Raw genomic sequence first — 25,588 nt, 5'->3', positions numbered from 1 at the left:
ACATTGAAAATGATAACTACACATACGGAAAGTCACAAGCTATGTAGCAGAAATGGGGGATGGCTATAGGAATTTAAATTCAAACGTTTTTGAACGTTTTGAATTTTAGTCAACAAAAAATTACACATATTGACTTTATCCTGAACCTTATTGAGTTGGAGGCGGCGGCTCTTTTGAAATAAAGTTGACAAAATCACGTAAGCAATACAAGCAGCCTCAATGAGATTTCCTGTTTATTGGCTGTTGAACCATAGGTTTCGCGCTTTTGTATTTTATTTTGAAAAAAAAAAAACTGAACCGGAAGTTAGGTTTGGTTTTTACAGGCAATTGACAGCATCCGAGGACTGACTGCAGGCAGCGGCTCGCTAGAGCGGGATCGCGGGATATTACAACAGTTTGTCTAATTTAGTTATTTTCTTCAGATGAACTGGCTGTGAGCTGTAATTCACAGGGGAGAAAAAAAAACGGTAAGTTTAACAGATATTTGCATGTTATCCCGGGCTTGTGTAGTCGCTCACAGCGGGAGGAAACGTTGACTCAGTCGGTGAGAGAAGTTTAGTTAGTTAACTCATTTCCTTCGTGGATGGGGACTTTGCGTCTAGTGGCATTTGTTTATTTTCTTTTTCCTGTGTGAAGCAAATTAGCCAAACAGTTGTTGTTTTCGTGAACCTGAAATATTCATCCTGTTCATCAAGGTAGGTCTGGCAGGTAAACTGTCCTTGGGTGACGCCAAAGCACTGCGCTTCACCCACAAACGCAAAGAGGTGGACTAACAGTTTAAACGTGTGAAACGAGAGCCTCCAACCACCGGGGATACAATAGTGTTTTATTATGTCTGAAGGACGGCCACGGTGCAGGATTATGTTACCTTATACATGACATCCAAGACAGCTGAGAGGACAAAGGTCTGTCCTTAGAGAGTAAAGGGGTCAAACTGGGTTGAAATATCTTGCGATTCCAACCTGCCGCGCTCTTTTTTTAACCAAAATAAGAACTGGCGAAGTGCAAGCAAAGTCACAACAACAGTCGGGGTCTTGTCTTTATTTCGGCTTCTATTTAAGGCATCATCTTACCTTCTTTGTCTCCTAACTTTTAGCCGATTAGTCCCAGCTCGTATGAGTTCCGGTGACAGCGACCGCGCACAAATGCATGGAATGTGGGTAGAGGTTTTGAGATGAAGTTCTTGGGAGTTTCACCTGCTGCCGGAGACATTGCAACATACGCAGGACCATTGAAACGGATCATGTTTGGATAAATGTGACCTACGTACTCCCAGTGATGCGGAAAACTTTGCAAATGTAATTTGCTCGCACGTCTAAGCAAACCAATGTTTTTATAAGGTGCGTTTATTTTTTAACCAAACTGTGCATGGAAAACACATCCCTGCACTGAAGTCCGTTGTGTGTGTGTGTGTGTGTGTGTGTGTGTGTGTGTGTGTGTGTGTGTGTGTGTGTGTGTGTGTGTGTGTGTGTGCATTTGTTGTTGCCAGTGTTCAGCCGTCATTTGACACAAACACCTCTTGTGCAGTCCAAGTGTTTGCTCTTCCCTCTAGGATGGCATGTTAATGTGATGCGGCTGATCTGTCAAAAGAATCTACATTTCACTGGAAAATAAACTTTTATGTTTTGCATCGAGGAGCTAATTAACAGGCTTCTCCAACAAACCGTCAAGGTGAAAGTTCAACAGCCCCAGAATAGCCGAGAAATGTTCGTCAGATCATTCCATTTGCCGGGGAGGCAGGGTTTTTTGCACCTTTACTGCAGCTTTTCACTCTTTAGCGTGACTCATTTGTTTATGCGTGTGGTGTTGTCCTGTGCTGTGTGTGTGGGAAGCATTTAAACATCTTTGAGGTGGTCGCCTTGGAATCAGCAGGAAACTTTTGCCGTTTGTTCTCATTCCTTGACCTTAACACTCTTGAATTTTAACATCCAATTCCAACCGGCCTCAGAGGCATGACAGATTATGTGCTTTCATAAATCCCAAATGCTGTGTTCTTTCTATAACTTAAAGGTCGGCTTATCAGATGCACATGGTCCAATGCTGCAAAAATAGAACAGCATACCTCCACCCCAGGAAAAAAAAAAAAAAAAAAAGAAAAACCCCAATGCAACCGTCATCCTTGCATGATATTTTATGTCCATTCACCTCTGTTTGTAATATCAATTTGGAAAAATGGACCATAAATGTTGGGTCTGTTGTTACTTGGTAACTGGTGGTCATTAATGTGCCGACCAATTAGGCTTGTCTCCATTGGGAGCCTTTGCTTTTACCTAGAGGCCCATTTGTATGTGTGTGTGTTTATCAACTAAGTTTTAATATCAACCAATATTACGATCAAGTGCTTTTCCATTTAGAATTAATTGACCGTCCTGCTATTTGGAATGGATGCCATCTGAGCAACGGCACTTTTTAATATAACATAAAACAAAAAAAATCATATCCCAGATAATATATTCACCCTATCATGGACAAAACCAAGTATGGGAAGCATCGCTAATTGCATGTTAAGGAGGAATTATTAATGATTTAATGTCAATGATAAAGTATTCTGGAAAATATTTTGATTGCATATTAAAAAAAGGGTTTGCTATTAGGGGCAGGATTTTTGGGGCGTTTGTTTTTAGGAGAAGGGAGGGGGTTGAAATACGAGGCACTCTTCATACTTAAGGATTTCAGATCGTCAAACAAATCACTTCCTTTTTATTTTGTTAATTAATTACTTATCTATACTGTTACTTCTGCAGTAAGGGTCACGGGTGGGTCTCCACAATGTATCATTGGACAGGGTTCACCCTGCACTGGTTGCCAGGGCAAATTTAGAGACATACAACCGTTCACACATTTAAGCCATTTAAGGTCGCCAATGAACCTACGGCATGTTTTTGGACTGTGTTAGGAAACCGGACAACCCAGAGGAAAGTCTTGCAGGAATAGAACCAGGGATCTTTTTGCTGCAAAGCAGATAGCTAACTCCGTCACTACCATACCGTCCCTGTTCTGTTTCGGCTCTAACAAAACCCATATTCACCCTTTCATGACATGGTCCACTTTACTGGATAATGTTTCCGTCCTGAAAGCGGTATGAGTTCCATAATGATTGACAAGATACATTGATGGGTAAGGGGATCTTTAGGAAAAAGATTTTTGTAATGTACCCAGACAAGCACATACATGATAGCTTGTTACGTTCATTCACGGAAGCGAACTGTTACAGTTTGCTGTCAGCTGAGGGACTTAGCTCTCCCATGCTTGTCATATTCCCTTTGCTGTGGAGAAAAGAACAGGTGCAGCGTGGCAACGTGAAGGACGTCACCGCAGCAGACTCGGGAGAAAGAGGGGACATCCTATACGCAGACTTGTTGCCGGTGATTTCTCCCATGTGTTTGTACAAGAAACGCCACTTTACTTGTCCAACTAGTTTCAAAAATGACAAACACCTTGAAGGGATGGCTGGAGTGACTGTTGACAAAGTCCGCAGTGTAGTTACAACCCCGCGGGCAAGCAACTAGATTCTATCCTGTCACCAGTCAAGTATAAAAAACTGCCTTTAAGACTTTGAATTGGCTCAGCAATCATGAATAAAATCTTAGGCAGGGGCTATTATTTTGTGAAATGAGAATCTAAAGACGGACTTCTCAGTCCGGCTGATTTGAGTCATCACAAATAAACATCAAAAAACAAATTCCCATTCTTGGTGTACAAGAGAGTCAAATAATCCCAAATCTTCTCGGATACATTATCAGACAGTCGATGCTTTTTATGGAATTGAGGCACCACAAGTATACATGCATGACCAATAGAAACCGATAAAATGCTAGTTGCAAATATTCTTGAATGATCTGCGTTCTGGCTCTGTTTGCAGGTTTTAAAACATAGTAACCCCTTAATATTAATGGACAAATGAAACACTGTGTCAGGATATGAGACACTCAACACAGCTGCATGGGATTTGTTTCCATTGCCGGCCAAACACCACAGGAGCATCAAGAGAGACTGAAAACACTTGTGAAGCTGTAACACAAGTGCCAGAAATGGAGGGGAGCTTATTAGCTGCTTGTTAGTTTGCATGTCAGTCTTGGCCAAACAAGTGTCAGAACTTGATGCCCTGTGTTCCCAGAGCCCAAGCGTTTCGCCATGATCAAGCGGTAGCAGCAATGTTCTAGTTCCAGTCAAGCCAAGCGTAGCTAGCTGTAACACAGGTTTTTTTTATTTTGTTTATTCGTATGAATGAAGTGGGTAACGGGACTGATGACAAATACTGTATATCGCATCAAGGAGTTGCAACAACATTTGTTGACATTTTCTTTTAAGATAAGCAATGTAACTTTTTTTTGGTGCACCACACAAAATAAATCAGAGGATGTTAGATAAGCGGCTCAAGGCGATTGATGAATGCTTCAACTCTTGCTCGTTTTGTAAATCCTTTACTTTGCTTAAAGTTGACAATTTTCTGATTTACTAGTTTTCTAATTATTTCTAATAGTGGTATCCTTTTGACACATTTCTGCAATATCAAGACCCCTGTCTCAAGTATTGTGGATTAAAAGGATAATGAGGCTCAGTTGAGTTGTCACTGTTGCCTCCATGTAACATTATCTTACTTGTAATACAATAAAATTTAGATACGGATCAGCGTGTCAATGCTTAGAGACAAAATAAATATGGTAGAACCTTGGCTTACATATGCCTCTAATTATGAACAAGTTGTTCTATGAACTGAGTTTTTCGATCAAATTTTGAATCACGCTGTGAACAAGCCTCTGTACGAGCACACAAACACACAGACTCAAGAGTTTTTTGGCATTGCAGCGTAGCGTCTATTGTTCGTGGTTCTCTGTGCTGTTAATATTTTAAATTGCAATGTTCTACTGTTATGATCCTTTTTTTTGGCTTTTTCCAGTAGGTTAGTCCAGTAAGATAATGACTTAAGGTAAGTCATTACTGCTTTCAAAAAAGTTAAAAGTGCTAGTGATAGTGGTGTTAAAAAGAAGTTATGACCTTCAGTCAATCTGAAGACTGAAATAATGGCTAAATGTGAGAGTGACATTTGTGTTACAGATCTCGCCAAGCCAGATGACAGGGCTCAGTCAATCATCTGTACAATCCTAAAGAACAAAGATGGGCTAAAAACGTCTGATGTGGCTGAAGGAATGACAATGTTAATGAAGCAGAGTTATTGTAGCTTTGGATTCATGAACGACAGCACGAGAAATCGTGAGCGAGGGTCTCATGCATGAAGCCTTTAGTTTTGTGTGATGATTTAGTGAAGGAGTAGTCGAGTACAAGTGCTTGCAAGAAGAGAAATAACACCAGAAACACAGAAATCCCATATTTTACGGACTATAAGCCGCTCCTTTTTTCACACGCTTTGAACACTGCCGCCAAACCATGATGCGGCTGATGTATGGATTTTTATGATCTAACAAGCTTCAAGCTGCCAAAACATTTAGCCTCGTCACATCGGGCCAATGAAATGACCGTGAAATTTTGAGGCCGTTCATTTCCGACACTGAAGAAGATGACTTTAATGGTTTTAGTGCGCAAGTGACCAAGATAGCGATCAGTTAGAGTAGGACAAAGCGGAGATAGAAAATGGATGGATGGATGGACTTCGCCTTGTGCTATTTATTATTAATCTTTTTCATCAGCTGTGTTACAGGCACTGTTTGGGGAAAAAAAGCATTTCCATAACATATTTGTGGATGTTACCGGTATGTATTATATTATAAGTTTAAAAGAAATGTTTCTGTGTATCTCATGTTACGACGTGGACAGCTGCAGCTTATAGACAAGTGTGGCCTACGCATATATTTATTTGTTTACTTTTAGCTCGTGTAGCTTATGTTCATGTGTGCTCAATAGTCCAGAAATTACGATGATTAAACTTATTTTTTCTGTATTTTTGCCACAAATAAACCAATAAAAAATTTCAAATGGCTGCAGTATGTTTTTCGGGGCTGGAGATTGGATCAGTGGGATTTACATTGGTACCAATGGGAAATATTGATTCCGTTTGCAAAGATTTCCGTTTGCAAGTGGAGTCTAAGAACAAATCAAATTTATCAGCCGAGGTTCGACTGTATAGTATTTCATATCTTGACTTTCAGCTTGTTCTTCAGAACTGATCTTGAAATAGAAAACAACTGGAACCCAACTCTGCCCTCCACCTGTGTGCAGTCACAGTGCCTGTATGAAGTGGACGCTATGAATGAGTTTAATGGTTTGGACATTCACGGGGTGTCTGCCGTCCACGGTTAGAGGGAGAAACAGCCAGCAGAGGTCAGTTACATAAGCCTGTTGGGCGTTACATCATTGCTTCAGGGGCCCGGGTCCAGCGAGCCAGGGCTTCAGAAGAGACCCCCTTGGAGGTGTAGGAGGAGGAGGGACGCTAAAGAGCTATTGGAAGCAGATGCTCAGTGGGTCTCTCCCAATGGGAGTCATGACTCAGTGCTGGTGATGAAATGAAACCCCACCTGTAACAAAGATGGAGTGTGGGGAGAATAGAGGTTTTCACATGTGTCCTGCAGCACTTATCCTGTGTTTTGTTTAGTGAACACATGACATAGGTTGGCAGTGTAGTTTGGGTGGGCTTCGTTGCCATGACTTTGGAGAGAAAACATACAAAACAGGAATGATTTACGCGTCTATAATCCTCAAAAACAACCCCGCCTCTTCTTTTTAGCGTCAGTAAATCAGACTTCGAAAATCTCTCAAGTCTTCTTTTTTTCTTTCACATTCCCTTAAGTGTCATGGTTCAATGGCTTTGTGGCTTTTTTTCTCGCAAGATTGTATCTATGTGAGGACACTTAAACATATAAAGTCTGCCATCTGGAATGGTGCTTGTCGTTTTTTGAATTTACCCATGTTGTGTTCCAGGTCAGTCCTCTGAAAACCAGTTTTTACAGTGAGGAGTTCACCTTAGTCACCACCAATTTTTGTGCTGAAGCAGCACTTTGAACTTGAAAACTTTTTTTCAACATGTTTCGGGCTTTCCACATTTCAAATAAAAGAGATATGGACATTTCTGTGTCCCCATTCCTGTTGATCATGGCAACAGTGCTGCCGATCTTGGATAAAGTGCGGCAGGTTTTTTGAGAAGAGGAGGATCAAGACTTTGGCAGATTAAGAAAATTTAAACTGTTACTTTTGACATCCATATGAACTTTGGTTATTGTTAGAATTAAAAAATGAGTGCATTTGTTCATCCGTATTTTAACATTTTTTTTGGTTTGCTATCAGCCTGCCGAAAGAATCTAGCCATTGGGCCACACGGGGCTTACAACGTAACCTGTATTTACCCCAGCATTTATATTTTGTGCATTTACAAGATCGTGGCCAGCACAAACTTTTATTGTCACTTGGCCTTGTTGCATGTGGGGAAAGAATTCAGTAGGGATTAAAAAATTATTTGTATCCTGTTTGCAGAACTGGGCGGCGTTCACTGGCACGGACGCTGCTGGACACGAGCTGAACCCTTCTGGTCATCTTGTAAGTACTTTGCTCCATTTGTTCTTCTCGTTTAAAGCTGCTATCAGGAGCTTTGTCGACTAGTCATGGGACGGAAAATAAAGCGTCCTGCAGCCAAACAGATAGACATCACCGATTTAAAATGCAACATAGCGGGAGGGACACACACACACACACACACACACACAAAGCGGGTGTGCATGCACACCCACATATACATATACCCCGCCTCTCCAGTGTCAGTAAGACCTAAGCTGACCATACAAGGATTCACTCTGTCATTTTGGGTTACGAGCCAGTGGTAACCATTAGACAATAACAGCATGTGGAGCAGCAGCAAACCTCAGCTGTATAGACAAAGTCTTGTCATTTCTATGGAAACGTAGTCTTATTTAGTTGGATTGTGAGTGAATGTCTGTTTTTAAGATTTAGACTCTAAAGTTAAGGACTTTAAGGACAAGGATTTATATATATATATATATATATATATATATATAATGTGTGTGTGTGTGTGTGTTTGTGTGTGTGTGTATGTGTGTGTGTGTGTGTGTGTGTATGGTCATAAATTCAAGCTCCTAAATATAAAAAGTTGACTCCCTGTTACATAGCTGTATATGTGGCAATAAACACTGTGAATTGCGAATGTGTACAATATTTCAATATTCTTGCCTAATTAGTTTCACATAACATATTTTAGCTTAGTAATAAATCACATCTTAATCTTCAATCAAAGATAAAATGCATGCAAAATATAAAAAGAAGAAAAAAAATAAAGAAACGTTCAACTGGAAGGGAAAAGACAAAATGAGAAGATGGACTGGTTATTTACTAATGTCCTTTCTTTGTCTATAATATATATATGGGCTAGAATTATTGGTGTTTTGCGAAATAGAGTTTATCTCAGAACACTATTGGTAACAAGCTAAATGTAAAAGGTCAGACAACAACAACAACAACAATAATAATAATGATAAGGTTTATCTTAGATTCTCCTCTGAAACTTTGCTCACTGATGTTCAGTACCTTCTTTGTTACAAATTCTTTTAAAAAAAGTTGGAATATCAGCATAGTGGCCATATATAAATAAATTATACACTAATTTCCTCTCGCCTTGCCTAGATGATGACTTCACAGGGAATCTCTGGCCAGAATGCTTAAAAGGATTTTCTGAAAAGCCGTCCATATTTTTTTTTTGTCTGTCTAGAGATGCTGTTGCCATTTTTAGTATCCAGTTCCCCCAAAACTGTTTAGAAGGGGTTATCAGGTATTGGGTGAACATGTGCGTCCTTCTAACATTCATCCAATACGATGTATCCATGATACCTAATATATAATTATCCCTGGAAAGAGGACGTTGGCGGTGGTCAGGCTACCTCTGCCTAATACTGCTGACAAGCAGTCAATCCTTTCCTACTAGAACATAGTAGCCTCGACCTGCGCGGTAAGTTGCAAATACACTTTTATTACGAAACTGACAAACCAATCCCTTGGACTAAGCCAATGTTAACCGACATGTAGCACAAGCATGCAGATTTGAAATCCAGAAATTATTGACTGTAAAAGGTCCTGTGTTCAAACAGCCCAACTCGGAGACAGCAGAGTTTATGTTCCCCACATATTTCCTTGTAGCATCGGCGGCTGGCGAGAGACTGTTCGGCTCCCTGGATTGTTGATGCGAGAAGGAAAGTGCATGAAGGGAAGAGAAGAGAGCTTACCCCATTTGACTTAGCTTGTTGTTGCAGGTTTGAAAGGACTTCTTGATTTCTATTTTATGTCCTCAAGCAGGAAGGCTTCAAATTAAACAAAAGTAAAAATTGTTTGGGTTTCTCTCTCACTCAGCATTTGTTCGTGTTTTATTTTTTTTCATAAAGATGTTTTAAAACAACGCCTACAGTGAAATCAGATCCAAAAATGGTAAAGTAGTGCATGTACCGGTATATATGATTAAAAATTCAACTGAATTATTTAATGCATGTAAGGGTTGAAAGAGTAAATAGATTAAAAAAGGATATGCTAATTTAATTTTGTTTAGATATTTTTTTTCTTATTTGGCATTCTTCCACGTCATCATGAATTCCGAGAAGACAAATCACATTAGTCAGTCAGTCAGACAGCCAGAATGCTTAGTGTGCTGACAAAGCGGCATGAGATTTATCACGGTTTTTAAAGTAGTTTAAGGTTGTATTATTCTAGTATAGGAGTAGTAACGCAATAGGGTCCTGTAATACGCCCCCTGCTGGCACTGGCACACTAACTTTCCACTGACTGTTGTACGCCTTATTATGTTACACCTCAGCAGCTGTTGTGTTGACACAATAGGCAGTGTGTTGCCACACATACAGCGAGTCCTCAGAGCACACACAAATACGCTGCGAGGGTCTCGTCTTTTATACTTGCCCTCTTAGTCCAACAGCTGTGACAGACATTTAGCATTTTCTAAATGATTCCTCGCTGACCCGCACCAGCAGTTGATTCAAGTCATTGAAAATGTATAAACTATCTCAATGTGAATTATAAACTTTGCTTTTCTGTGTACAGCTCTGCTATAGCAACTGACATTGTACTGTGTGTAGTTTATTTGTTAGTATAAATAAATGTATTTATATGGCCTGAAAGAGCCAGAGCTACCTTTATGTCATCAAAACCATACCTCGCTGTATGAAGTATATTATAGAAACATACGTGGTTGTTAACTGCCTTTTGACTAGTTTGGTGATCTGTTATATGTTTTCCACAGGTCCCGCCTGATTGTCCACATTCCAATTTATCTTCCGGGGCTCGTCTGGATTCTATACGTTGACTGACACTCCCCCCATAGCAATGTTTTTACTATAGTTTTAGAGCGTGTGTGTGCAGTTTGTCAACAATGGATTCTCAAAGCCTCACGATTTTACACGTGCAAACATCGATAATGCTATGTTTTTGTTTTGATATTGAGGACATTTACGTTTGTAATTATGTACATGGAAATGGGAGACAGGACTCACACTGACTGCGCTCTCCTAGTTTGTGCGTTGCAAATATTCTAAATTGAATTCATGTAGTCATTCCTGACTCGGGGGACGGGTGGGGATGTCATTACAGTTTCCTTACATAGATGTTACCTACCAGTAAAAGTATCCACCATAAAACCTTCGAGTCATGTCTGATTCACAGGACTGCGGCAAGGTTAAGCTTACGATGATGGTTGTTAGCAGGTTATCGGTCCTCATGCCTGCACCGGTTAACGCTATTCACGAGCAGGTGATGAGTTAAAGAGGAGTTATGTGAAGTTTGACGGACACACGTGAGCACTCACTTTCACCTGGCTCTGTTCGTCAGTTTTCTTGCTCAGACGTCGACACCTAACCTCTTTCCTTTTATAGGAAAGCATTTAAACACAAGACCTGGCATGGTGTGTTTGTGTGTGTGTTAGTGTGAGAGAGATGTGCACCATCACATAGCTAGTTGATATTTGTTGTCCTGTTAATAGTACGGCTTCTGTTGATGAAGCGTAACCTCACCATTAATCAACGTTGTAATTGATTCTGCATAACAAAAAGAAGAAAACGAGGCAATATTTTATGTACCGGTAAATCAAACGGGCATTGATTATTCTTTGGCACCTCTTCATACGGTCTGGCAAAGCTCAGGGCCCTTTTCCTATTTACTTAGTGTCCTCTCTCACCACTGGCAGGTTTATTCTGACATTGCCCCTTTTTTCTCCCAGTGTTTACCTCCCTCTTTTTTTTAAATGGCCCTTGTGACACATTAATATGCTCGTGATTTATTCACCGCTATGCTGTTATCGATTTATCGATTGAACCACAAAAGTCTTCTCTCTTCGCCAAGTTTGTCCATCTGACTGGCAAAACTGTTATGGAACTGACAGAGTTGATGCATAGAAATTAGACAAAAACCCAGTTGCCAACATTCACATCTGTATCCAGCAGGAAAGGATGGGAAGATGGAGTAAAAGCGGTACCCAGGACAGCGTACCGGCTTCATCCAAATAGACCACCTACCCCAATTTGCTTATGAACTCTCCATAAACAAGATTTATTTACATATTTTTGTCCCCGAATTCCATACTTTTTTCTCTTCTCTTTCCAGATGTAAAAGTATGTTGGGTGTGAAATGGTTTTACAATGTCACAGATTGCCAAAAAAAATACTGAAAACCATTCCTGAAAAGGGCATCTGAACTCTGAGGTGTGATAAGCCGAATTCAGCCAGTTACACAGCCCCTAAAAATAAATTTGTGTTGTTCTGGCCATACAAGGGTGTCTAAATTTGGAGACAGTAACCAGATGATCGAGTTTAATTCAAGAGATCTTATTGTACAGGGAGTATTTATTAGAAATCTTCATCTTTCGTGAGACCATCACGTGTTTTATGTTTGAGTTTTGTATAATAATAGACCTCCAACTTTCCACAAAAACTCAGGTCCCATTTTAAGACCTGTTTGAATGCAGCATTTAACTACCTGTCCCAGAGCGCACCCAAAAATCATGTTTGTGTTTGTGTCAGTTATGGCTGTTGGTTTCAAGCCATGTGGAAGACTTTGCCCCCTTCCCCCCTTTCCCTCGCAGAGCTTTTTTTGGGTTTACTGCCCCTCTGTTTGACTCATCAGGGTCGCTGGAGGGAATAAAAAGGGATTCCTCTGTGCTCTGTTCATTGAGTCAGTCCCTCCTAAGCCCTTCCTCTTGTCTTTGGAGCTCATTAAAGGGAAATGGCAGTTCCCCTTATTTCTTTTTCATCACTGCCTGGCCAGAAGGCCGGTCACCGCAGTTCGACACACTCCAGATGCACATCTCCTCGGTGATAAATGGCTGGCCAGGATCCTGGTGATCCTAATGCAGGCGCCACAATCTAACTGTGCATGCCACTGCCTTAACAGGCTTACGAACATATCACTGCCAAACCAACCCTTTTTTTTTTTGTATTTTTTTTCTTTTTTGAAAGTGCAGGGGTTGCTGGCGAGCCATTTGGTCTTAGTCAGTTTACTCCAGTCTCGTATGAAACCATTGCCTTTGTCCACTTTTGCCTTCCTATGATCTTCCATTTATTAATGACACTTCCAGTGGCGGATAATAATTCTTTTTAAAGACCTTCTCCTGCAAGACATGCAGGAGCTATGAGAGGTAGGGTCATCGTTTGACCGCTTAATGTAAATCCAGTCGTCTGATTTGTCTAACGTGAGCTGTGTGTGTGCTGTCAGTTGCGGACGTCTTCTAATTCTACTTCTCCTTCGCCTGTGAATGAAACCTTTTCTGCCCACAGGTCTTTGTTTGTGTGACAGTAGTTTAACTATTTAGTAGGACCTGGTAGTGCAGGGGCAGAGGAGGTGACTGGGGCTCCGACTGCCATTGATGCTCAATGTGAATTATAAAAGTGGATTTTAGGAGAAATTTATTAAATTTTAGTTCACTGTAAGATTTTTATAGCAAATAAAAAGTTGTGCAGAGGATCAAAGCTTGTTTGTACTACACTGGTGGGGCAGCAGATGCTTATACTGTATACCACTTGCAAGGTGAAGTGTCCCTTGGCCATTGACGTAAAGTATCCTTCGGGGTGTAGGCAGAAATATCACTGACGCTGGGTTTCATAGATGTTCTGGCCAAATCACATCCCCATATCCCATCCTGGGCCTTAAAGATCCAGCGCCAAGTATGATTTCTCTGTCTTTTTTTAATTTATATATTTATTTCTCTATTTACTTTAGATAGAAATAGCTATTTTGGATCTGTCTAAAATTGACAAGACACGTGAGAACCCTTGTGCATTGTAGCAAAGTACTGTTTCCTAGGAATTTCAAAAATAATCAGCTACTGCATCGTGGTTGATTGAGTCAGGGGTGAGTCTTCGTTGACGACAGGTACAAAAAGCCTGAAGGGAAATGACAGGTAGTGGAAGTTTGTGGTGGTTATTCAACCGGGACTGAGAGTTGAAACATTAACCATTGTGAGAAAAATAAATCATTTAATTAATCAATTAAGCGAAAACAGGTTATTTTCAATGCATTTGCCCAGTATGAAAAAAATGCAATTATTCCGAGAATCTCAATTTGATATATGGCTTTGTGTGAAGAATGATTGAAGGCTGCATTATGGGTTTTCCTTAAAGATCCTGATCATAAAGAATGCAAACATTACTGGCTTATAGACACAAACTGTATAACACTGTGCAATTTTGTTTTTCTTAAAGAGAGTTTAGTATAGAAAACTAACAACTTGTCATCGATCCTATCTCCTAATTTAAAAAAAGAGACACATAACAAGCCGAAAAACATACATTAATATAAAACAGAATGCTAGCAACAGATTTGTTTTAGATCAGCAAATGTTTTTGCACAGGTTATGCTTCCTAGGTAATCCTTCTTTTTATTGTTTTGTAAATTTTGTTTTTGTTACCCCTCTCCCTATCTTTTATTTTTCTTCTCAGCTGAGAACTTCCCCGTGTCTTGTTTTAATTTGCACCAGCGGGTCAAGCTCACCACTTTATCTGAATAGCATGTCATGGTGCTGCTGCTGCAAGATTCTTGAGTTGATCGGTTCCTGCCCGTCTCAAAGGGGTGTGAAGACTCTGTTATACGTGCAAATTTCTTTGCAACCAAAATTGCTGAGTGTTTTCTTGGAAGGCTCTCAAAGCAGGGAGGGGGTGTGTAATAGTGCGCACACTTCAAGTTTTTCAGCATTCAGGGTCATTGTTGTGGTTTTTCTGCAACTGTTTATGGAAAAACAAGAATCCAGTCCTTTTGCTCTCCGTCTCTTAGGTTGTGCTGACAATCCAGTGCACTCGGGGCATGTTAGCAATCAGCAGTCGGTTTCTCACATAACAACGCCAGATTGAAATCACATTTGCTTCAACGTGTCTTTGCTGGCTTTGGAAGAAGTAATGTTTCGGTGCTGCTAATTGGCTCTGAAGTAGATTTATCCCATCACTTCCAAGAGCTGCCCTGTTTACCTCTGCCGATGTGCTGCACAGCTGTGCACTGGGCTACGTGCCCAGACTAGCTCTCTCGACTTGCCTCTAACCGGGATAATCTTTTTTTTTTTAATATATTTCTGTTTTTCATTTCACACCGCCACTTTGAGGAACAAAGAGGGACTGAGCTGACAAATCAGAACCGAGGTTCTGAAATTGTGGTGGTTATACCTTCACCCAACACTAGATGGTGTTGCTAGCTGTGAATTTCTGAAAAATCAGGATGTAACTGGGATGGTAATTGGTAACTTTCACGCCTATATTGTATACTAACCAACTGCTGTCCATTAAAAAAAGCATTTGATGAAAATCTTAAGTATTTGACAGCTCTTTTATTTGATTTGCAGAATCCCAGCTTCTCCCCAATGTCCAAACTCTCCTCTGTTTGTACCGGTTTGATTTTCCATTTAAGCAAGAGGAATGTGTTTGGTACCCAGATTTTTGGAGTGGAAACATAAACAAATAGGGTGTTATCCCTTCAACAATAATATTTATACACCGAAAAAAAAACAAAAAACTAAAGGCAGTCTGCTTAGCATGAAAGCAGCAAATGCAGATAAACTAAAATTACTGCCTCAAGTATCAATATACCAGCATATTAAGGCAATTAGGCCACAGTTCTCAACTTACTATTACAGTAAAAGTATATAGGAATTTTATTAAAAAGAATTGTAATTAAAAATCAACAACAAATAAACAAGTATTTTACAACCTTCGGCCTTCTTTGTCTATTTTACCTCTTTCCTTTGCCCCACTGCTTATATCAATACATAATTTCTTACTCGAATGGAAATGCTTCTCACCCTTTTCACTACTGATAATGCTCCAAAAAAAAAAAAAAAAAAAAAAATTGATCAGATTTTTGTTTTATATTTTCGTTGTAGTCAATGTGTTTGTGTGTGAACATAAGTTTGCATTGAGACTTCTCACAATGTATCCGATTACACTGCACGCTATTGGCTGATTGGCCTGGCAGTCAGTGACTTTTGACCCATTTTGAACTATTTTCCAGGGCTTAGTGAAAGTTTACTTGAAGCACTGCTCTCCGGGATGAGGGTACTTATGAGCGCAGGGAAGAAGAATTAAACAGCAGTAAAATGTCTAATATTTCATTTTGACAAATAATAAAAATAATATCAAATTATTACCCCACCTATCATTACTCTTGATATTTACTAAGCATAATTATTCCAAAGTCAGTGCTTTACAGAGGAAGTTGACCTCATGTTTTATCTAAATATATCTATTAATGGTAATTGACCACATCAACTTAATGAAACACACATGCATTTCCAGTATCAGTTATTAGTAATACTTTTGTGTAGCAGACAAATTGCCTCATCTATTCCTCCTCAGTCTTAAATATTTCTTATAGGCCTCGATGGATGTCTTTTAAGGGGATTGCCAATATTTTTCTCAGGGTTGATACCAGTCATTTGTGAGTGAAGGGGTTGTATTCCATATTTTTGGCTGCTATCCACTTGTGTTGAATGATCGTGTTGAAATCTACAGCGTCACTGGGCCGCCTTCCATACACTTAATATAGACTTTTGTAAAGGTTTTATAGACATAAAGCTGGAGCGATGTATTCCAAAAAATGAAAACATGACATTTGTGCCTCTATTTAACATTTTTTTTCTGATTTGATTAAAAAGAAACTTTATGTCCAATATTTGACGTGAGGAAATTGTTTGAAAGATTGGTAATTATCTGCCTAACAGTAAACATATGCCAGAGGCATAGTAAATTATGAATACTTTCCGCAAATACCAGTTCAATTGACCTTTCTCACCCAAGTGTTGTGAGAGAGATAGCACAATGTTACAACCCCTCTGAAGGTGAAGCAAAAGTGCGCAGTGTTGGTTTTGTCCAAGTTATTGTCAATGGCATTTTGCCTTTTGATATGAATTTCGCTTTAAAAGTCCACTCAACACGGCTTTTCACGTTCGCTCTCGCATCAACTTTCCTGTCCACTCCTTTTCCTTTACCACAAAACTCATGACCACCACTTGTCACAGTCGTCATTTGATTGATCTGGCCTGGCGTTGACTGTGTGGGAAAGCACCGATCTAAATTTAACACCCTCCACCCCTTTGGGTTCGTGCCTGCTACAGATCTAGCCTCAACACATGTCCCCCTAAAGGAGGGTTACAGATAGAAAGTGGGTGGGGGGTGGTGATGTTTGGACCTGTCAGTCCTCCATGTCTCAGTAGTCCTGTCCTGCAAGCCTCCAGAGGTCTGACCTTCTCCTGTACTGTTGGGCCAACAGACTAGATAATCGGGGGGGAAACAACTTTTAAAATTTCTCTTTCACAGGCCACCTGAAGCACGTCAACCTTTAAACTGAATGGCTTTCAGAGAAGATAAAACTCCTTAAAAGGTATGTGGCTTTCGTTCAGTGACTGGGGTTGAGTCGTCTGTTGAGGTTGTTTACTTGCTCTGCTTTTTTGTTGTCTTAAATCAGTTTCCATAGCTATAAAGCTGATTGTAATCAGTCCTGAGCTTTAAAACTGCATACTATACTATTAAAGTCCATCTAATGTATTCTTATTTTTTACATTGACTAAAATATCATGAGAAATCATTTAAGTTTGGTGAATGGTCCGCTGCTTCAGAGGTAGATTTAAAAGGTTTTCTCAGAAATGAGAGCCAGTTCTTTATTTTATTTATTCATTTATTTATTTATTTTTTGAAACATTATTTTTCTGTATCCCGGAAGTGTTTAATATTTATGGGCGAGGATCATCCCCCGTTGGCCCATTGGAAAGTCTTTGAGAGGGTTCATTTTGATGCAAGTTGAGGAAAGGGACGGTCAAATTTAGGCACGGATCGGGAAAGGGAGGGGGAAGCTGAGCTCCTCCAAGTGGGATCCATTCAGCGACCAGCTGAGGTACTACAGCTGTTCATTGTGCTGCACCTGCTCTCGTTCTGTCAGGACAGACAGAAATAGAGCGCTGTCTAATGGGGCGGCCAGTGCTCAAAGCCTTCTGTACTACCTTTCATTCAAATGGAAGGGATCCCGACTTTCATGTCACTCATGCCAACTTTAAAATTGAGCTCATTGCTAAAAGAAAGAAGCTCTAGTTTAGCCGTAATTGTAGTCAATCGGGTTTATTTATATTACATGAACGGTCGGTGGGATAGGGAACTCCAGATACCTCTTAAGGTTGGTTTGAAGCACGGATTTGAAATAATTTGACCCAGTATGCATTGTATAATTATGACACTGTGAGCGGTGGGGTTTATTTTTACAGCCCGCTCCAAATATACACAAGCCCTAGTTTAGTGACTTAATTGGCTGATCTGATTTCTGGTTTGGTAGGAGGTACCGCATCATGTTGTGACCGTCTTTCCTTACATGCTGTCTCTGCCCGTGGCCATTTTCTCAGTTGTTTGTCTCGGTGTCGGTCTGCCAAGGGGATCAAGATCAAGCAACTAATCTGCTGAGGAAGACAGGAAGTGCGCTTAGTTAATGTGTCAGTAGTAGTATTGATGTGTGTGTGTCATGAGGGGGGACAACTGAATTATCTTGTTGGGAAGATATTTAAAAAGTTTCCCCTTCAGGAATTTGCTTCTTTATTTGCAAGAGGCTCTGATTTAAAGGGACATTTGTGAGAAATCTGATTTTTGAGATTGTTCTGTCTGACATTTACATGGCTTTCACTGACATTTGAATATAAACAATATCATTGAGCACCAACTGACCATTTGTTAGTTTGGAATGCATAATTTTTAGGTATCTTATTTTCTACAGTTCAACTCTCCCCTTATTATATTGTTTATTTTATTTATACTTTTACTTGTTGGCGCCTTTTATAAAACCCCATTACTAAACATGTTTCATAGTGTTGTTCAAAGCCTTATTTTAGCCTGGACCACCTCTTGTCACCCACCCCCACACTGGGATGATGTAATAATGATGGCAGGGGGGCACACTGTTCAGTCTTAACAGATCTACAGATCTTTCCATCTTGTTTTTTCACATTCTGTCTTTAAAATTCAATTTCTAATAGATTTGTTGACCCCATGTTCAACAATTCAAATGTGCGTATACAGGACTGTCTGAAAAGTAGAGTATTTTGATAAAATTCTTTATCTTCTGTAATGCAATTAAAAGAACAAAAATTACTTTTTCATGATATTCTTATATTTTGAGGTTGGATTTTTAAATTTTCTTAAGATGTAAGCCATAATCAGGAATATTAAAATTATAAAAGGCTTGCAATATTTCAGTTGATTTGTAATGAATCCAGAATGTGTAATTGTAATTGAATTACAGAGGATAAAGAACTTTATCACAATATTCTAATTTTCGGAGACAGTCCTGTATAGATTTGCATATCAAGCACTTTAATCACAGTCAAGATGTTAAGTTTGATGAAATCATGTCAGTCGTATGTGGGCTCAATGTTGAAAGTCACATAATCTAAGTTTAAACGGCAGTATTTTGTCCAGCAAGCAGGCTGTCACTAAAGCAGACCAAGCTTGGATAACTGAAACATCTTACCTGTACCCTCTCAACTTTCATTTTTCTTCTCTGGTCTCTTCTCAACTCATCTATCCATTTCACTTCATTTTTCAAAACAAATAAACACATTAAATTCCTTGATAATGTTACATGTTTGTTTTTAAGACTTGTACTGGTTTGCACATGCTCATAGAGGTTATGCCAGCTATTTGTAGCAACAGACAAAGGGTAGCTGGTGGGTTGGAAAGTAGTTAAAAGTATGATTTCCCAATGGAAATGAAATTACGTCTACATGTTTTACTAAACAATGCAAACTAGAAGTATTCTTATTTCAAACTTTTTGTTATACCTGCACTTTCTTTTAAGGCGGCCCCTAGAGGCAGACCATGCTGGCACTTAGGGAGTAAATCCTGATTTTACTTTTCATTGCATATTCGCAGTATGAAAACCAATGAGCTTACTGAAAATAGTCATTTGAGATACTTTTCAAATTTAATTCTGTGTAAATTGAAACTGCACTCAGTCTTTCTGTGATTTTTTTTCAGCACCTTATATTTGCAGGAGGCTTAGTCCTAGTGGTCTCACGTGGTGGGACTTAAGTACATATTTATCTCTTCATGACAGCTTTTCCTGTGTTTAAAACCCACTAGCTCCAGTTCAAAATTGAATTAGCGGTGACTTACAAGCCACTTATAGTCTACAGGACTTTGAGCAGGACTCTCTGCCCTTGGCTTTGACCCTAAGATTTGATCTCTGTTAGGAGCCTCTTCAGCTGAGAGACAGTTGCTTAATGGAAGGGAAATTGGCTGCATTGTGCTTGTACTCTTTGATTAGGGGGAGTTTGTATCTGGAACGCTTTAGTCTCTGCAATTCATTTTGTTGTCTCTGTAACAAATCTCCAGTCCCGAGTATTATTTGTGTTATTAACGTTGAATATATTGGAAGGAAAGTTACGTAGTTAATGATCCAAGATCTTGGACCTTTCCCTTCATTCTAATTTCCACATGTGGCTGAACATACTTCATATTTCTAAAGAGTCCATGGAGGCCTTAGAATGTTGTACTGACCTTCGTTGTTGAGAATTCTGGATTAAAAGTTGGAAGAAAATTAAAAAAGAGAAATAACATACTGTCAAGGGATAGATGAATGAGTTGGACCTGATGTGCAGCAAGGAAATCAACAGGATTTGGGGGGAAAATATCGTAAGTGTGAGAATCATATCAAAAATAATCACACAAAAAAAAAAAAATCCCATCACTTGCTGATGAGATGATCCTGCGGTGTCGATTGCATTGGTACCAATTGGTGTTTGTCGAGAGCAGAGCTTGGTTCCCTGCGTTCACTCTGGAAACAGGTAAACCCCTGCCAGAACCCCTATCTTTGTCCACCTCCCCGCTGGCAGCCTCTTTTGTGCTGGCTCAGCTCATCGCAAGGTGACTCTGGAGAGAAACGGGGCGCTTTCCAACACCGTCTCCTTGTCCTCTCAATTGGAGTTCCAATCTGGAGGGCGTCCATAGCAACCGGGAATGGATGCAAATTCCCAAGCAAATGCAATCAATAAAGAATTCTTTTCCTGGAGCTCGTTCTTGACCAGATGTTCTGCGTGTATCATACGAAGCATGCACGCACATGCTATTACTTAACAGGAGAACATTTTGTTTGTGTGTGTGCTTGCATGTGCGTGTTTCTCAGAGAGAACTGACTAGAATATTGATTTATCATCTGGGGTGTGAAGGACTAGTCTTAATCACTATTCACAAAACAAAACATGGAAATATTTATTGTGCTGATCATTGGTGCTCTCCATTTTTGTTTAAAAAAATGTTATCACAAATATTTGATTTATATCAAGATTGTTGAAACACATTGTATTAATTTATTTCAACCCTGATGTTTCGACAAGTCAAAGTCATTCCAGTATGAAAGACAAATGATTTGAATCATCGGATTAGTTATTTGGACAGACATAAACTTTTAAGTAACTATTTTCTTGCCTTGGATGTGTATATTCACCTTGCTTTTGCGCCACCTTATAGGAGTTCTGGAAAAATTTGGCAATACTGCACCCTAAAGCCAGCCGCTTAATGCCATTAACTAGAAGAATATAGACATGTTAAGGAGGTGTGATCTGACTATGCCCCAAGTTTTATATTTGTTTAAACCAGTTTATCATTTAGGTTTGGTCTTTTAAAATGCTAGAATTTTCTCTTTGAGCTCCTCATCAACATATTTTTTTCTGGTGAAGGTCTCACAGCTTTCTGTTGTTTCTGCTTATCATATAGATTATTTTGGAATTCATCAGGTCTCTTGCTCAGATCATTCAGCAGGTCAAAGTTTGTAATGTTGGTAGAAACTTTGGATTTTCAATGCATTTCAATGCAACATCTGAAGTGTTGAAGCAACAGAATGTTCAAAAACGTCCATCAATTATTCAGTATCGACCAATATCTGATAAAAGGAATATGTATGTTCTACATTTGTAGATTATGTTTCACGTATGAAGGATTTGCAGTCAATTTTGTATGATTGTGGAATCTTACCTTGGGAATCCCATAATACTGAAGCTCACCTCTACTATAGAAACAATGAAATAATCCGACTACTTCTTTTCCTTTCGGCTTTTCTCTTCAGAGGTCGCCACAGCGAATCAACCCTCTCCATCTAATCCTATTCTCTGTCACCTCCTCTCTCACACCAACTACCTTCATATCCTCTCTCACTATTTCCTCTTTGGTCTTCCTCGAGACCTCCCTCCTGGCATGCCCAAATCCAGCTCCTCCATTCCAGTCTACCAAAATATTCACTATCCCTCCTCTGTACGTGACCAAACCATCTCAGTCTGGCCTCTCTGACCTTCACTCCAAAACATCTAGCACTCCTGATCCTATCCATCCTCGTCACTCCCGAAGAGAACCTCAACATCTTCATCTCTGCTACCACCTGCTCTGACTCCTGTCTTTTCATCATTGTCATTGTTTCTAAATCATACAGCATCGCAATTCAATAATCTGAAAATTTAAAAAAATGTTTCTTTTATGTAACAGATTGAGCATCAATTTTAAAAAAAATGATTGCAACTTTTTACACCGGAAGTTTTCTTTTTTTTCCCTTTTTTTCCTGGTATACATTCAATGTTCTTTAATTTTATATGCAAGGGGAAAAAAAGGACACTACACTACACTTCTAACTGTTTAAAAATGAGCTGCAGTTACGCTCGGCCACCACCAAAGTTGTTTTCAAATGAGTCGCGTACATTTCTTAAATGTATTTTCCGCTATCTCTATCCACTGCCACCATCAGCTGCCTCCAGCTAGTGCTATGTCAGGTCTGCAACTTAGTCTCTCTCTTCTTGATGTAGTTTGCCCTCGTCTTGGTCTTGCAGGTACAAGGCAGTAGCTTGCTCTGGCTATGATATATATATATACGCATTTTATCTTCTATGCCAGACGTATGTGATTCATATCTTATTTTCTCTCACTTGGATGGGTTTCAGTTCTTCGATAATCTTCGAAGATTATCTATGGGTGGAATTTGTCTCAGATCTGTTTAACTGAAGCTGTTTAACTCTGTGCTTGTTATAATCTAGGTGTGGCTGATGCTCTGGACTTGATTCAAGCTCTTTCAGAGGTCTTGAGACACATTCCACTTGACCCACTTTACATTGAGTCAGTCATATCCAAATTTGTAACTGCTTATCTGTTTGGGGAACTCTATTTTGGGAAATCCGTGGTGCGGTGTGTCCACTGTGGTGTTAACAAACTGTACAATGGCCTCAAAAGGTCAATGCTGGTGTGTCTATTTGCATTGTGGCAGTAAATTTTGAGACTGAAGGTGACTATGAAAAGATGATTGTGAGCTTCAAAGCTTGACGGTCATCTTTTCTGCCTTCGGATATAAACCACTGGAGGGTGTCAGTAATGGCACAGGTACTAGATTCAAATTGAGCTATCTTACCATTCACCTTTTATAGAATCAGTCATTGTATAGCAACTGTCAAAATAGGTCTGAGAAGAAGGTTTGGTTAATTTCACTGAATTTCAGATGCTCCACTTGTCAGGGGCCAAGAAAAGTGTTCACTGATATCAAGTTGGGAACAAACTTGACACCTGATTTCAAAATTATACATACATACAGTACATACATACATCAAGTATCTGCAACGGTCTCCTCTTTGAAATGTCTGTTACGTTAGATATGGGATATATGTATAATGTATCACTTCTTTTCTCCTTGACCTAAATAATTTCAACCTTTTATATATTCATTTTTTTTACATTTTTCTAGTATGTGTCAGGGAGCGTTAGATTTTTTGTTCCCAACCAAGAAATATGCTGCCTCATGGTCCCAGTCATATGAGGAAAGAAAATCTGATTTGGTTAAAATTTGTAGCTGTAGGAAGAACTCAAAATTATCCCAATTTTCATTTTGCCAATGTGGTAGCTTAACTGCACAGCAGTGAATCGTTCAAATCTACGGCACTGTCATTGATGTATTTTCTAACATAATTTTCTTTCTAACACTAATTCCCCTTTTCATTTCAAGGTGAAAGCTCACCTAAGAGTCCCATTTTTCTAAATATATTCCTCTATTCTGCCGAGTGAAAGACATCAAACAGCATTACAAATTAAGTTTTTCCCCACCTCCCTTTTACAGCTGTGTATGAGAAATTTTGCTTTACTATTCTCTTACCCATAATCTGGGTTTATGTCTGTGCAGCAGAAGCTCCGTCTCTGTTATGTGTCTGCTGAGACAGCCTGACTGCACAAGCTGGATGCCTCTGCCACTCTCTCGCCATGAAAAGATGAATATCTTTCCTTTGGGACGCCCAAAATCTGGACTTCATTTCTTAGAGTCATGACAGAGCCCAGAGTCAGTCAAGCTATGCTAGCTTTTCTTCGGTCCATTCTGCCTTTTTTTTTCGCTTTCTTCTTTGACCGTGAAGGTGATGCAGTCATTACATAGGCCTCATAGTAAACCCATCGGTATGCCTCCACGCACAGGAGGTTAGTCTTAGGGCAAACTTGAATTGTCTGAAAACCTTATCTGATTACCAACACTGATTTGTCGCACAACTGAGCTTATCCAGGCGGAAGGAGTGTCCGCATTAAATCTGGCAGTGACCGAACACATGGGTAGAAGGATTAATGGAGAAGTGTTGATCCCTTATTATGAAACTAAACCTTAACTGCCTCACTCTAGAAATGGTTTAATTTCAAGATCACAAGTGGAGTTCTAGTCATTTTGACAGTAGGCTACATTTGTAGACAACTTTTTACAGTGTGTGCAGTTCCAGTAAGCTTAAGCTAACAATTTTTTTTATTGTTAACCGTTGAACCGACATCTAAAAAGGCATACCGGTACCTTAATCTTGATTGCCAGCAGGGCTTAAGTGACTGGCCACATCACTTTCAGCAGTTCCGTTCTTTTAAATCAGACAAAATAACTGCTCTGAGACAGTGCATCTGAAGTTACCATCCCTGAGGCAACAACTTACGTAGCTGCGGTTATCTGTCAGAACTCAGCTGTGACTCAAGCCCAATTACGGGTATACGTATGCATTTTTTGATGTGATTGGGTATTTAGTATCAAAGACAAGACACGGCTGGTCAGCTACATTTTGTGCATGGCGGCTTTCTATGTTTGTGTCTTTTGTAGCAAGAGTACCTCACATTCCTCAAGTGCTGGAGCATCAGTGTGAAATATGACTCAGTATGTGAGAACAAGGATGAACATGTGAGAAATGCCATTTCCCTGAGTACCTAGTTTTTTGTTTTTGCTTCTGGACATGGTTGTTGGTTTATAGAATTTTTTTTTTTGTCAGAGTAGCAAACATTTTCTGTCTGTATAAACCCTAAATTTCACTACACGGATTAGAGAACGAGACAGGCGTTCAATGCATCTCTGCTGCAGCAACCTGTAAGGTCTTGTCTATCCTTGGCTGTAAACTGTCGTCATTGCTAATAAGAGGGTAGTAACTGTTGGGTGGTTTTGCAGCCCTGATCTCATCCCTGTAGTGGATGAGTCAAAAGAAACAAATATTCGCCACAAGTCCGGCGGCCAGATGTCAGATGGCTGTAGGTGCGGCGGTGATGACAACTTGGATGGTGAGCATTTGTTTGGTTTGTGGTAAAAATTGAAGTTGTGCATGATTTGGGACATCAAACGTGATCTTTGAAGCATGCAACCGTTGAAGAAAAAAAAAAAATCAGCATAAATAAGGAACTTTGACAAATGAACTTCTAGCACCTGATATGTAGGGTTAGGCTGAAATTGTTTGAAATGACAGCTTCATTTTATTTTAAGTATTGAATTGTAGCAGCACATTACAGTGGAAGAATTTCAGCTTTTGAATGCAGTTTTTAAATTTTAACAGCAAAGTTTAGTGCAAATGAGTTAAGCTATTCTTATAGCATTAAATTAAAACCCTCCAATACCAGCTAAGAATGCAAAATAAGTTTAAGCTGTCATGCATCAGTTGATAAGAGCTTGGAATGTTACTGGATTTTTAGAGCCAAAACTGATATTTGTAACACAAATTATAAAATGGATGCACCTGTGAAGGTTCTAAGTCATCCAGATTGTGGTCCTAGTCAATAAATTCTATTTTGGCAAACAGATTTGGTAAATTTCTTTTGCCTCTCGTACACCAGGTTTTTCCAGCCAAGAGGTTTCAACAGAAGTTAAGAAC

At 39.5% G+C, this 25,588-nt stretch overlaps 1 protein-coding gene and 1 long non-coding RNA gene across 4 annotated transcripts in view; both read left to right on the top strand.

The window, feature by feature from the left end:
- Positions 1 to 338: 338 nt before the first annotated feature.
- LOC147226229 (uncharacterized) lies at positions 339 to 10,327 on the top strand. Its single transcript, XR_015107201.1, has 3 exons — positions 339 to 467; positions 7,426 to 7,488; positions 10,205 to 10,327. It is a non-coding gene; the product is annotated as an uncharacterized LOC147226229 (long non-coding RNA).
- A 6,264-nt stretch (positions 10,328 to 16,591) lies between these two features.
- svila (supervillin a) overlaps positions 16,592 to 25,588 on the top strand; it is a 58,537-nt gene continuing 49,540 nt past the window's right edge. For 2 of the 3 annotated variants that reach the window (XM_086160659.1, XM_086160658.1), the window contains exon 1: positions 16,592 to 16,812. Coding sequence is in view for 1 of the 3 variants with exons in the window: in XM_086160633.1 (XP_086016759.1) it covers positions 24,962 to 25,004 (43 nt within the window). In the remaining 2 variants the exon portion in view is untranslated. Of the gene's footprint in view, positions 16,813 to 24,894; positions 25,005 to 25,588 lie in introns of all 3 variants that reach the window. The other variant, XM_086160633.1, reaches the window with a different exon arrangement.

This window comes from Fistularia commersonii, chromosome 15, assembly GCF_037954325.1.
Source record: "Fistularia commersonii isolate RoL2024-O1a breed Wild chromosome 15, RoL_Fcom_v1.0, whole genome shotgun sequence".
NCBI classification, from domain to species: Eukaryota; Metazoa; Chordata; class Actinopteri; order Syngnathiformes; family Fistulariidae; genus Fistularia; species Fistularia commersonii.
The sequence above is the reverse complement of the archived record's forward strand: the minus strand, read 5'-3'. Positions and strand labels throughout refer to the sequence as shown.